General features: G+C 40.0%; 1 protein-coding gene across 2 annotated transcripts in view; it reads left to right on the forward strand.

The window, feature by feature from the left end:
- Window positions 1-14,671, forward strand: part of ntrk3b (neurotrophic tyrosine kinase, receptor, type 3b) — a 219,926-nt gene that overhangs the window by 113,761 nt on the left and 91,494 nt on the right. Inside the window, exons 8-11 of one of the 2 annotated variants that reach the window (XM_040011809.1) lie at window positions 339-638; window positions 1,222-1,236; window positions 3,872-3,915; window positions 6,190-6,292. In XM_040011809.1, coding sequence (XP_039867743.1) covers window positions 339-638; window positions 1,222-1,236; window positions 3,872-3,915; window positions 6,190-6,292 — 462 coding nt within the window. The remainder of the gene's footprint in view (window positions 1-338; window positions 639-1,221; window positions 1,237-3,871; window positions 3,916-6,189; window positions 6,293-14,671) is intronic. The other variant, XM_040011810.1, reaches the window with a different exon arrangement.

Here is a 14,671-nt window from a genome sequence, read left to right on the forward strand (position 1 = left end):
TCCAATGTACTTCTGCAACATGCAGCACCCAGTAAAAGGCTCATTGCCACTCCCAGGAAAGAAACCTGCCTGTAAATGTCATTGTTCCCCAGAACAAGCCTGCGCTGTTTGGTATGCTGCTGTATTTTTTTTTACGGTTATTCAGAGAATTAGTACAGGTTTTCACCACCCCAAGGGCTGTGGAAATTTCTCAGCACATAGAGCTTGTATTATGTCAAACACCAAACAGGCACACTGATGAGGATTTTAATAAGCAAATAACTTTTGATCTGCTCCTTCATGTGTGAATGTGTGTAGGTATGCGTTCATTGTTTCAAATGTCTCCTTTCCCACTGCAGTTCCTCCAGTCATCCTGAGACTGGCTGAGCCTGAGCAGCGGCTTGATACCTGCATTGAATTCACGGTTCGGGGTTACCCCCAGCCCCAGCTGCGCTGGTTCCACAAACAGAAGGAAATTATAAAAAATGACTACATCCGGACCGAAATGGACTTCTACCAGGACTATCTCGAGGGCTGTCTGACCTTCCAGAACCCAACTCACATCAACAATGGCAACTATACCCTGGAGGCCAGCAACGCTCTGGGAACGGTCACCAAGACGGTGTATGGTCACTTCCTCGAGAACCCCGATGAGCCAGGTGAATGGATAACAACTTTTTATAGACATTTCGTTCTAGGTGGCAAGTGATGTGCATTTGGCAGCACTGATAGTGAACGCATGGGAAAAAGGCCTTTATACAAATGATACTAGCGCTCTGTGTTTGTGCATTGCCTTTCTTCATTCCTCTGCATTTAAATAAGAATCAAAGAGGAAAGAATAAAATGCTGCCAAGTAACTCTCTGATTCCCATAAGAGCTGGCTCGGCCCACTTTTTGGGAGTGAGCATCACTGTTGGATTGCTTTTCTTTTTTAACTACCTGTTGTATGACTCACAGGTTGCGTCGCTGTTGGAAATTCTGTCGGGAGCATTTACTTTTTATTAAAATCTTCCTTCACAGGGCACAGGTTGCACGGTTGATCCCTGCTGGTTTTATAGCCGCCAGGGTTCATCCACAGTTCAGTCAGGTAGATTGTTCACTTGCGGTTCGTGCCGAGTTCACAGGGAGGGGGCCTAAACCCACAAAGACTGGCAAATTTCTCCTTATGGTCAATATTGCAAGGTTAATACCTTGTGTCAATTTATTGACATAGCGTGACTTTTTCTGTCTTCTCTTTTGCAGACCCGGTGGAAGAAGGTGAGTGTGTCTATTTTCAAATGTAAGCCTGTCAAATTTTTGTTCAGCTTTGTTTTTTTCCTGTTTGTTTGGTAAATGTGCGCACACACACACTACTTGTGTTTGACGAGCACAACTGACTCGGTAACAGTGGAGAAATTTGTTCACTTTGTGTTGCTATTCAGTTTTCTGATTGTGTTGTTAATGTCAGATGACGTTATCATCTTCCTTATTTAAATCATGGATCCCAGACAAAAAAATCCAATTTCATTTTACATGGTTAATGATCACTCTATACACTAAACAAATACGTGATTCTTTACACACCCATGTCTTATGTTACTGTTAGTTGGGTCTCTAAACCAGGACAGCTGTCTCTCAGTGGTTCATGCCATCAAATTTCAGCAGACACTTCTCTGCCTTTTTTTATTACAGGAAATTTGATATTTCAGAGGAAGCTTTGGTTTTTCTCCTACATTCCCAAACATTACATGCACTGTCATAGTGAGTTTTTCTGCTCATTGGGGCCAGATTTACCACTTTATCAGTAAGAAATGCTGCAAAACTTATGAAAACAGAGTTAAAAGTCCAAAATCTATACTCTCCTTCACATTTTTCAAAGCTGTCCAGTGGACCGGATTGGAGTCTCTTCCAGGCTGATTCTGGCCCACAAGCCTTATGTTTGATAACCCTGTTCTAGACCTTTCCTCCCATAGTAGAAAACAGTTTGGGGCATGAAAACCAGAACATAACAATAAAAACATTTGTAATAGGCACACTTCAGTAAGTAAAAAAAGGATAGTCTTATAGATAATTCAGTTTTTAAAAAATAACCAGCAACAGTGTAAGCAGGTGAATTTCCAACCCTGTTAGCTGTTGATGTGCGATTGTTTGGGAAGCAGTGTAGTGTAAACGCAGTCATATTGCTGGAACAATGGTTTCGGCCCACTCTCGCTGCATCATAAATCTCCGATGTGCGATGTGCTGCCTGGCCTCAGGCTGTTGTGGCCGTCTCACTGTTAAACAAAGTGGGCTCGCCTGATCTCTGACCTTCATCAGCATCTTCTTCCATCTCCATATGAGGCCATTCTTTCTAATCAGGAATGTATTATAAAGCTGCAGCATGGCCAGAGATGGAGACGGATGGATGCTGACCCTGCGGCGAGCTGCATGAGGCAGGCGGCGACATCACGTTGCTATACATGCACACAGTCACGCAGCTTCTGGGAGTGAGGCAGGTGAGGGAGAGGTGTTTAGAGTGTGAAACATTATGGCAGCAGAGCGCGAGGGAGTTCAGCCATACAAGAGAGACTGACAGGCTGGCTGATACTAACAGTGATGAGGAGAGAGGAGGGCAGAGGGAGGAGAGGAGAGAGGGATGAAGGCTTGGAGGGAGATGGTAGTTAGGACACACACACTCGCACTTCAGTGTGTCTGAGCCAGTAGCAGCCAGTCTACCATGTGGCCATTAATTTGCCCACAATTACTCTCTGATGTCCTGGCTGGAAGCCTCAGACTAGAGCACAAGTTCATTTCATTTCATGGCTCTGTCTCATGACACTCTCTATGCCAAACTCTTGTGTGTATAGGTGCAACATCTAGTATTTAAACATGAAGAAATTAGTCCTGCTGACCGCAGATTTGTGCAGCTTGAGCTGAGTACAGCAGAAAATTGACGTCCTGTGCGGCTATATAATTTTTGTGCCTTTTTCAGCTGATTTCATTTTACCTGATTTAATATTTGTCAGTCAATATTTTGTTACCTTCTTTTGATTTTTTTCTGCTTGTATAATTGTGTATAATTGCTAAGCAGCTTGTTGTAATTATTCTGTCTTTCGTATGTGCAAGCACGACCATGTCTTTGTTCAACTGTTCTAAAAACTCACAATGTCTTTTTGTTGCTTTTTATGTGAGACTTGAGTCTGACTGGATGGCAAATTTCAGGCTTTGGTAGGAAACTTGTGACAGGTGTCAGATTTGAATATGCATTTGTTCCTCTACAGACTTTTAACTCAACACCACAAAATTTATATTAAAAAAAACCACACACACACTCTGGTCGCCGACATTGTCTCTAGCAATGTTTGATGGATCAAACAAGTGAAGGCGACACTCTTCATGCTTGTGTCAAAATGCTTCTAAAAGGAGGGCAAAGTCTGTTTATGTTTTGAGGCACAACATTTGTACACTATTTATTTCCAGCAGTTTATGTTAAACACACACACAAATGAGAAAACTGCAAATGGATATTTTCAGCTGGCAGTGAGACCCATCTGAAAACATTAATCACACCATTTGGCTTCATGGAGATACTGAAAATATGCTCTCAATTATATATACTAGAGAGCACATCAGGTCACCTAATTCGAGTCTGTTAGGCTGTGCTTTAACCCGTGTAAATGTTTCGCCTATTTAGTGTGATAACGGGTGCATAAACAGGTTCATGCAGTGGAATAACACCACTGCAGATTAAAAAAAACTGCTTATTCTTTTTTATCCGCTGTTTTGTACTTTTTTTCCCTGAGAATACACAGTATGAAGTGTAAAATCATTATACATATTTACTTTAAAAGGACTGTTGCAGTAAACTGCAGTCATTAGAGTGTTTTTTCCTACCACAGCCACTGATGTCTGCTTTTGTGCTTCTGTGTTGCAGTTACGCCGCCACATCCAAGACCACCAGACGAAGATACATTTGGGGTGAGTTTTCTCCTTAATGATGTTGATGAAACAGCTGCTAAAGATGGGGCCCCTGGTCTCAGCAGAAAGCTGATGTGTGTTTCAACACAAGCATAAACTACTTTTTATTTGTCAAAGACCCCTTGCAGGGCTATTTGCTTGCCTTGACATGCAGCGCTGAGCTTCAAAGGCTACAACACAGCAAACAATGTTACAGTCAGAGTTATATGTTTGGACTTTAATGATGCTGATGATGGTATCCTGCAGTGGATGATGCTGTTTTGAAATGTTATTTAACGTGGGGATTTTGTACAGTTTCTGAAACCAGTGCTGGTGAGTTATTCCACTGGATTTCAATAATGTGCTTTTAATAGACTTTTTTTAATAGCACACATGTTGACATGTGCTAGCAGAAACTCCAATAACATCAATAATGGCTGCTGTTATTGAGGTGGAAAGTTTCCGGGACTTGTACATCCATGCTTCCCTGTCATATCCTAATGGAAGCGACACACTGTTAGCGGTAATTATGCCCGTGCTTTTCCTGCAATGACCAGCTCAAATATCTGTAATCAAAAAAACCCTGCAGTAACATCACTGCGTCTCTGCTGCTACATCTGCTTGCTGCCAAATTTGCCACTGATGGTGTTTTAGAATTTTTGCTTAGGGAAAATTAATAAAACTAGAAAAATATGTGGTCCCTAGCTTTAGACCTAATGTTACAGTTATAGCTTTACTACAGAGGCTGTTAAAAAAACACATACCATCCATAGAAATACCCTCTGATTATTTTTTTTTTTTTTTGCTCTACTTGCTTAAGTTGCTCTTTCATTAAATATAAATACAAGACAGAATTGCAATTCCTACAACTTTACAGCTATCAACAGTTTTGGTCACTGTAGATGGTTTCTTCTGTCATAACAACTACATGGGGGTGAAATTTGTTATAGCTCGCCCTTTCACATTTTAGTGATATTTTTTATTCAGATTATTGTAATTATTGTTCTTTTTAGTAATTTTCATTAAAGCTTGACGTTGTGCATATTGATGATGAGACTACTTTGAGTGACAGGTGGGTGCCAACTAAGCCACTAGTTATAGGCAGCGCCTCCGCTAGTGTTTGTGGCGTTGCTCCCTTTACGAGTATTTTTATTGCATATTGTTGTCTGACAGACATAATGGCTTGGAACACAGTTAATTGTACTAAAAGCCCGTCTATGCTCCAGTTTTGATGAGTGAAATTACAGCATTCTCTTTGCATATTAATATGTACTAATTAGAATGTATCCGTGTGATGTACCCAGAAATACTATGGATGCACCAGGCTACCAAGCTTACCCATACTGGGCAATAGTTTATCGTATCACTCTCACCTATGTGGTCACTTCTGGCCAAAGGGTTTCATAGCCAAACGGTGTTGCACACTGGCACACAGTTTCTGTACTTAAATTATCCAACAGTGTTCAGATAAATACATATTTATATGCAGTATAACATGAGTTTCATTTTGGTTCTGTGTCAGTGTAGCTATATACCTTTTGTCTACCTAATAACATTATATTGGATTCAACACAACTCTTTGTGGGATTATTTTGACTACAGATAACAGTGTTGGGCTACCTCAATATTGAATTTGCCATACAAAAACTACAGTATCTGTATGTGGATTTTAATTAACAAATTATTAAGTTTCAAAAATTCTAGTTCTGTTTAAATGGTATAATATGAATAAACATGGATTAATGGACCTTGAGTTAAATTGCTTAACCAGACTGTAAACTGTAACTGAGTAATGTCAGATTTTCACTGTAAAATACAAAATGCAATCATCAAACAATTACTTTTTAAAAAAAATGAAAGATCCAGAGCAGCAAAAATCAAATATTGTGTGTGGTTCTCATCATCACCTGTAGGTGACGATAAACCCATAAAAAGAAGTTGTGTGCTGCATTTTTAAACATCCTGGTTTATTCAGTTTAAATCAAAAATAACAGGTTTTGATGAGGAGGATAAGCAGGATTTTCCAAAGCAGCAGCAGTCACTTAGAGTCACATCATACAGTAAGTCTGGCTGTAGATGAGAATCGTATTTAAATTACATTCTGTCAACCAGAACACATCACAAACAGGACAGATTTTAACTTTCTTCCACACTGGTGTAATCTACAAGAAAGCAGTTGTCAAAATCTAGTCCCTTAAACTCTGCTTAAGGTGATCAGAAATTTGGAAGGGATTATGATGTGAACACATTCCTCTGACGGCTGCGTGAATCTGACACAGCATCTCATTTCTGCAGGTTTCCATTGCTGTGGGTTTGGCGGGCTTTGCTTGCGTCCTCCTCCTAGTCCTTTTTGTTCTCATCAACAAATACGGCCGGCGCTCCAAATTCGGTATGAAAGGTAAGTCTACACAGATAGTGAGACAAGCAGATCGTCAGGCAGACAGTTAGCTTTGTTTTTCGCCTTTCTGGCAGTTGCATCATTGTGCAGAATCCATTCCTCCAGCTAATCTTCTCTTCAGGACGTTTGTTCGCTAGAAAATGTACATGTGCGGCTACTGTAGAAGTCCTACTTTTTACTGCATGTTTACTGAACCACTGCTGCTCTTTAGTCATACCCTCAAGAGAACTCAATTAGAATAATAATGCTTTTTTGTCCCTTTGGAATCGGATATAAATTGTCTTTGTGACTGTTTTGTGTTGCTGTATGCAACATGTAACTGGGTGCTATCCATAAATGTCTGTGCATAAAGACAAATCAATATCTGTGCTAGAGGAGAGTACACTTGCCATCGTGATACTGTGCATAGGCCTTATACAAATAGGTGAAAAATTAAAAAACAAAAACAAACATGAATCGTCTTAATAAAGTGCTGCCAGAACAGCTTCAGTGCTTCTCCTGATTGAGCCTTCAGGACTATACTGGAGGGACTGAACATAATTCTTCTGAAAGGATATCCTCTCGTTTGGTGTTTTGATGACAGTAGGGGAGAGAGCTGTCTAACACATGGTCCAGAATCTCCCACAGGAGTTCAGCTGGGTTGAGGTCTCGTGACAGGGAATGCTATAGCGTATGAGTCACATCATTTTCATCAACAGCATTGTCATCCTGGAAAAGACCTCTCCCATTAGAATAGAAATGTTTCATCACCCTGAACAACTTTGTAATGACCCTTCCTTCTAACAAGACAAGTGGGCCCAGGGCATGCAACCAAAATGCCCCCATGGAAACCACCACAGGGCTCAAGCATTTGAGTTTTTCCCATAATTTGAGACCCGTCTGTATATTCGCTGCATGCTATGTAGGGCGATCACAGAAGGGATCATGAATTAATTAATGGACTTGGGGCTGTCGATCATGATGAGGAATTCAATTGGATTAATGTGGCTTTTGTGCATGCTGAGCTTTCACTTTGGTTCAGCTCCAGGTTTGCTTATCTCTTCAGCGTTGGCGTCGTAGAAGAGGAAAAAGGCGCCTTAGTGATGATCTAGGCGTATAGAGCAGTTCGGAGAGGAGAGGAGAGGAGGGGGCGGCAGTGGCTCAGGTCCCGCTGGTCCAGGTTCAAGCGTTGACCTGCCCAGGAGCCAACCACATCTCCTGACCAGTTTATGGGCTGAGCATTTGCATGTGTTTGGTGGTTTGTGGTGGGTTGTTTTTGTGGATGACTCAGAACAGACACAATTCCTGAGTCACTTTATGACAAGGTGTGCAGATTCTGTATCCAGATTTTTTTTTTGTTTCTGTCATCTTCTAGCACTTGTCCCTTTTCCTTCTTTAATCCAAATATTTTCTAATTACATACAATCATGACCCGCACCTCAGACCATGCATGTTCTTCATATGCACTGTAAGTACAGTGTATAGTGTAAGTAGCATTAGCTACTTCCACCTTTTAATTAAGCACTTTACAGGATTAGAGTTCGTTACCTACCTCGGTAAAGAACTCTCTGCTGCAATTATTTGGAGGATGCCAATTATTGCACTGGCCTAAAGCTGGCTCTAATCAAGGATGAGTCTCAGAGTTAATGAGGCTTTATAGACATGTTTGCAATGTCATAGGGACTTTTTATTTTTATTTTTAGCTTTCCTAACAAATAGGTTTATGGAATAAAAGCAAAAGCAATTGGTTTTTTTATGCAGCATGACAGCAGTTGGACCTTCTGCATTTGTCTATACGAGATAAGATTTCATTGATGCTACAGCTGCTTGTTAAAGAAGCTTCTGCTTTACTATAACTTTCTCATGTCTTTATTCAGTAGGTGGAAATGTATTTTACACCCAGCAGACCTGTGTGATATTTATTTACGCCCCCAAGTATGAGTTGCTATTGTCATTTTTTATTTGATTCACAACTTAATATATGCAGCGTCAGAAAATCAATATAAATCTGAGTGGAGAACTCACTGCCATAGATCTGGTTTACAATGTTACCTTTATTTTATACCTACTATCTATTGAAAGGAGAGGCAGTGCTTCACGTTGTTGTCAACACTTAGAGGTTAGTGTGTCTCGATGCTCAACTCTTTGCAAAAGGTTGCTCAAATTCAGTTTTAGTCCTTTCCAAGGAGAAGCGGAAAGGTAATTCTTGATGGGAAGGTACAACTTCAGCTCAGGGTTTTTTTTTTTTCTTTAAATCACTAAGTGCCATGCAATTCTCCATCAACACTTACTGCTTCATGCCGTATGTTAAGATTCCCTGCTTTGCTCCAAGACACATTTCTCAACAATTTCTGTTCAGACACTTGAAAAGCATTTCTCATAGATTTTTCTCTTGTCAGAATGTTTCCTAGAGTAATTTAAGTTTAGCTGCCTCATTCAAGATAACAAATAGTTTTATAAATGACTGTAATAGTGAGGGGAAAAATGAGCACTTTGAAGCTTGAGCAAATCACCAAGTTGAACCATTAGCATTGCTGAAATATACTAGTCTCTTGCATAAATGTCAGCACCATGTAAGGATGTGTAGATGTCAGTTCCTGTATCTGGTACTGTGCTGTACCGTGCTCATTTGTTTGTTCTTATATTTACTTTCGTTTCACTTTAAAACATTAACTGGCTACCTGGCGGGGCAGGTGGGTGGACAAGGCGCAGTATTGTGGAAATATGTGTATGTGTATTTATGTAAGATATCTGAAAACACAGCAGGCGTGCAATGAAACAGTAGTTACCAGCTTTGCAGCCAATACTGCAGAGATAAGAGAAAATGTCTAGAGACAACCCAGTGCCCAACCCACTGTCTGCTTTTCCACAGTGCCATTTGTAGATGATTCAGGATTCTGTTGCCTTGTCAGCATATTGGAGCCATAATGGAGATTCCCAGTCATCAACACATCACAGAAAGAGGACTAACAAAGCTGTAAAACTGACAAAAGCTCATAAACATTACAAGTGACATAGCAATGCCAGCCAAGTGTCTCTTATCAGCTTAACTATGCAGTGTATTGATGAGGACTTCAGGGTTCAGCAGGTGAGTTTGATGATGTGCTTCAGCACCGAAAACATTCAAGGTCATGAGTGTGAATGCAATAGCAAAATTGTGCATATTTATTTTGTTACAGTCAGGAAGTGAGGAAAAACCGATGAAATATCTGTGGAAAAAAAAGCTTTTGATAAAATAGCAGCGCAGCGCAAATAGCAGAGAAAAAAGCTTTTTGCCACCTGCATTTTTTTTCCACAGTTAATTTGAGCATTCACTATAACTCCAACATATATATACGCAACGTTGATGTAGTTCAGTGGAAATAAGAGATACTACTATACTGTACGACTTAAAGATAGGTGATGTCAGTGTGGACTCTTTCAAGACGTCATGCTGTTCTGTGCTAAAGCCCCTGATGTGACCACATTGTGTGTATTTTCCCCTCCCACACTTGTTCTGAAGAATCAGCTGGAAGGCTTGAAGAAGTCATTACCTTTGGATGGAGCCATAATGGATTTTAGCTCCACTAAATCACTGTGGCTCTTTTGGTAGTTGGAGTTTGATCACTGACCGTTTCTGGGCATCCAATAAAAAAGTTTATTTTTTTCCTTTTTATTTGTTTTGAGTGTGTGTGTGTGTGTGTGTGTGTGTGTGTGTGTGTGTGTGTGTGTGTGTGTGTGTGTGTGTGTGTGTGTGTGTGTGTGTGTGTGTTTGTGAACTGCAGTCAGTTGATTTGCTGCTATGTCAAGGTTTAACGCCAGATCAGTCCCCTGGCTGCCCTGCATTTACAGCTCTGACTGATACACAGCTGTTTGGTTTATGTGGTTGTAATCGTGGTTATATGAAAGATACTTTACACACGCGTGTGTGTGTGTCTGTGTCTGTGTGTGTGTGTGCATATCTACTCATACTGTAGATAACCTGTTGCTTTAATCAATATGTTGTCAACTCACCTCCCAGCTAAAACATCTTGCAGCCCAAGCATCAGCCTCATCTTTCAAATTGTGACTCACACCAGTGGGCTTTGAAGTGTCTTTCACGCAGATTTTTGTCAGCAGGGAATCAATAATGCTTCTTTAGAAAAAGACACTCAGCATGTCAGTAATAAGTATTGAGCTCCCCTGTCATCTTTTCTTATGTTCTGGGGGGAATTACCCCACCCCTGCTGCTGGAAATGCAGCCAATATACAACAAAATGTATATCATTTTGTCACCTTCCCTATCTTTTCAATAAAACCTTGTGAGTCGTAAAGGAGGAATGCAGTAGACTGGCCCTGTTAAACTGGCTGCAGAACCATGAAACTTTGCAAATTAAACTCAAGTAAAAATATTTTTGCATCTAACATTGATCCCATTAGTTAAACCTGGGTTGGGGATTCGTTAATTTGTTAAGGTTAAAAATTCTAAAAATCCATTATTGTGAATAGCCTTCATATGCTCCTTCTTGTGTTCTCACTCAAATTTTTTGTCGTCATTACAACATATCCAGTTTTGAATTTTCTAAATCAAGTAGATTCAAGCCAATTCCGAGGGTCCCGGCGGACTTTGGGAATCGATGCCTCATTCTGCTGCACATATCCGAGCTCATCCACAATAGCTGCTGGCAGTTGCTATGTGTTTACACAATGAGCAAATGATACAGGCACTATTTCTGGCCGCATTTCACTACAGAGTTTTGATTGGAAATATACAGTGAAGGAACAAACATGTCAGGGGAAAGTGACAAATGATGAGTGAGGTGTTTATACATCAGCACTGCAGAGACTAATGTTTCATAATAAACTATGAGAAACTTGTTCAGTCTGCTATTTTTAGTTTATCACCTACAGTGCACTCACATAGCTTTATATACACCTTTTTGTTATTTGTCATATCGACAGAACAAAGTGATTTTCGTTTTGTTTACCACTCACAACCATCTTGTTTTGCTGTTTCACCTTACAGGTTCAAAATTTCTACTACAACACAGTCACTTTATGCTTAGTTTTTATTGTACAGTAACTTTTATTTTTAGCAATTAGGTCCATTTGATGTTAGGCATCTCAATTTAACACTTAACATACTAGAGCATATAGTATATTTAAATTTTAGGAAAAGCTTCATTATTATTGTTATTATTATTATTATTATTATTATTGTTGTTGTAATAGATATAAATAGAGTCTGAAGGAAGAGTGAAGAGATACACAATCCAAGGTGCTTAAGGTCCAGTCTGAAGTTTCTGTAGTCTGTGACAATTTGAGGTGCCATCTGCTGGTGTTGTTGGTGGTGGGTCCGCTGTGTTTTATCAAGCCCAGAGTCAACAGAGCTATCTCACAGGAGAGGCAGGTTTGGATGCTTCATGCAGATTTACTTTTCCAACAGGACTTAGCACCTGCCCACCGCGCCTAAACTACTACCTAATGGTTTGCTCACTATATCATTACTGTGCATGACTGGCCAGGCAACTCGTCTGGCCTTAACCCTACAGAGAATCTATGGGCTATTGTCAAAACGAAGATGAGACACACCTGATCCCAAAACACCACTGTGAACACAACCTGGGCTTCAACACCTCAGGAGGATCAGAATGTGATTGCCTTCGTGCCACAAAACTGATGCAGTAACTGCCAGTAAAGAAGCCCCAATCAAGTATTAACTATGTGAAATGAATACTTTTAAGAAGCTAGAGTTTCTATGCTGCAAATCCTTTTTGAAATATCCTAATCAGAGATACTGAACTTTACATTTTTATTAGCTATAATCCAAAGCAAAAATATTTGCCTTTATAGTTGAGGAATAGACTATATCTGAAAGTTTACCTTTTGAATAAAAGAAATACAATATTCAGATTCTTTACTGGTATATTGCACATTTAGTAAAAAGCAAAGAAGTTTGAGAAACACAGCAGCTTTAAAGCACTATAGGTACGTGCACCAGTACTAGTTTATGTTGCTGAACTTGTAGACTTTTCTCTGTCCATAATTCAACAAAGTAACCTTGAAGCCATGAATTCACACTGCTCTGGCCCTTTGTCGTGGTCATCAGAAACATTGAGAAGTTGATTTTGGCTTTTGCAATTTCTATGTAAATAACAACCTTTGGTTTGCACTGGACCTGGTTTGACGCCCAGAGTTGCAGCGTATTGGCAGCACCATCTTAGATTGAAGTGATCAGGAGCAACTTCGGTTTCCGTTTCTTGGCTAAGTGCATTTCAGCACATAGTGAGGCTGGAGCTTGAACAGGGATTGAACATCCTGCAATTAGTGGACAGCTAGATCTATTACTCGAGCCATGATTGCCTTCACATAGGTGTGGCATAAATGGCGCTAACAAGGAAGGTAAATTAAATTTACTATGCAGTGACAGCATCCTGTTAGGGTCTTATTAATGTAACTCCCTAACCACAAACACAGTGGAGCTACGTGTGTGGGGAAAGTCACTGTCTATTCCTTTCACAGAAGCTGCAAAGGTTCAAGACAGAGGCTCAGGAGAGCAGCAGGCAAGCTAACCATCAATCATGGCTGTCAATCATTGCAATCATCAACCACTGGCTTCAGCCTCCAGCTATGGAAGATGCCACTTGGTATAGATACTAAAACGAGACTTGAATATGTAACTATAGTTGTGTGAATTGTGACTGTCAGATGTTATGTCGAGACATCAAAATGATCAGTGGTGTGGGTGGTCAGGGTTGGGATGTTGCTGATGTTGGCTGTCAGGAAATGTTTTTTCTGAATCTGTGAAGCATGCATATTCTAAAAAAAATCATGGTGTTAATTTGACCTCCATAAACTGGATGAATTCCAGGTCACACCATACATCAGCATGACTGACCCGCCAATTCACTCCCCCGCTGGCATGCTGTCATGCTGAGCTTAATGTTTCAGTTTGCACACCTTACTTTACTCTGCTGCTCTTCTTTCTGTTTTAAGGAGCGTGTTAACTCCTTCCTTTCTCTCTTACACCCACACTTTATCGTGATGACAACGTATGTTCCTGGCAACTAATTTGCTAGTTGTTTAAACAAGAGAAAAAATGAGACTAGTCGACTTGTCTAAACGACAAAAAACCCTCCGAAATCTTTTAAAACTGAGACTTTAAATAGATGAAATTAAACATAAAATGCAATCAAATTAATATTTGTGTGTATTTTATGAACTATATAAAACTGTCAGTAATGTTTTAAATGATGCAAGAATGTGCTGCACTTTCCACTGTTTATAATGTTGCAAATGCACACGGTGTCAGATTAGTTTGCAGAGTTTTCCTAACATTAGCAACAGCATCCAGAGAACATGTATGCGGTTGTATATTAATATAAGAAGAATAATGCATTCAGTACATTTGTGGCACCAACTAGCAAAGGCAGCAGCATGTGAACGTTTAGTCGCCTAGTCATGCATATTCCTAACGACAACTGGACTGAAGACTTCATGTGTATATTTAATTTTAGCCTATTTTACAAATGCATTTATCAGTGATTTACGGTCATGCTGCTGATGTTATGAAAGCGTCCAGTGCTTGGGCACAGTTAGTGATCACACCAGATGCTAGTTATCCTCAAATTCTCAGCCATGCCTGAACATGACACACAGAGATCACAGCAGTCAAAAGAGCTGGACTTGGTAAACTCTGAGAGATATTTTATTTTGGTTGCATGAGATTATTTGCTCTTTTCTAAAGCTTGTGTGATCGTATTGATTTTTTAAACTGCCTCCAAAATGAATGTTTTGGGTTCAGACATTCAGACAAAACAAGCAATAAATCTCTTGGAAACTGTGATTTCTCACAGTTTACTGATATTTGTTTAGCCAGAGGTTCATTGATAAGTTGACAAAGTGACTCCGATCTAGAGTAAAAGCAGGTGGTAATTACAGAATTTTTGGTTTTGGTTTTTAGTAACTGTCCTCTTTCATTCAAAGTTATATGATTAACACAAGGCCAGCCACTTAAGACGAGCAACATACTACAGTTTCTGGATAAACTACCTCTGTTAATATAAAGCTATTGTAAATGATGTCCTAAACGAATGACTGTCCCATCAATGCTGAAAAAACAAGACGTCCGAGTGACATGAAGCATAACTAGTGGGAACGGGCAGCTTGCTGCCTCTGAATCAGTCAGTAACAGTCTCCGCATGTAAGCAAATCTAGCTGTTCAGTTAGCACTGCTACTCACAGTGTTCAGATAGTATTTCAGTCATTATCTCATTGTGGAAACTAAACCTGTGACATTTTTCAGACTTTTTACCCGTCCGCTCTCTAAACAGTTTTCAGGGTTTTTAGATGGGCAGATAGACAAGTACATAAATCACAGAGACGCCCGCGAACTCACTGACTTGCACACCGACACTGAAGTACACACATTCACACACAAAC

Source organism: Simochromis diagramma, unplaced genomic scaffold (genome assembly GCF_900408965.1).
Source record: "Simochromis diagramma unplaced genomic scaffold, fSimDia1.1 OVJJ01000603.1, whole genome shotgun sequence".
Taxonomy (NCBI): Eukaryota; Metazoa; Chordata; class Actinopteri; order Cichliformes; family Cichlidae; genus Simochromis; species Simochromis diagramma.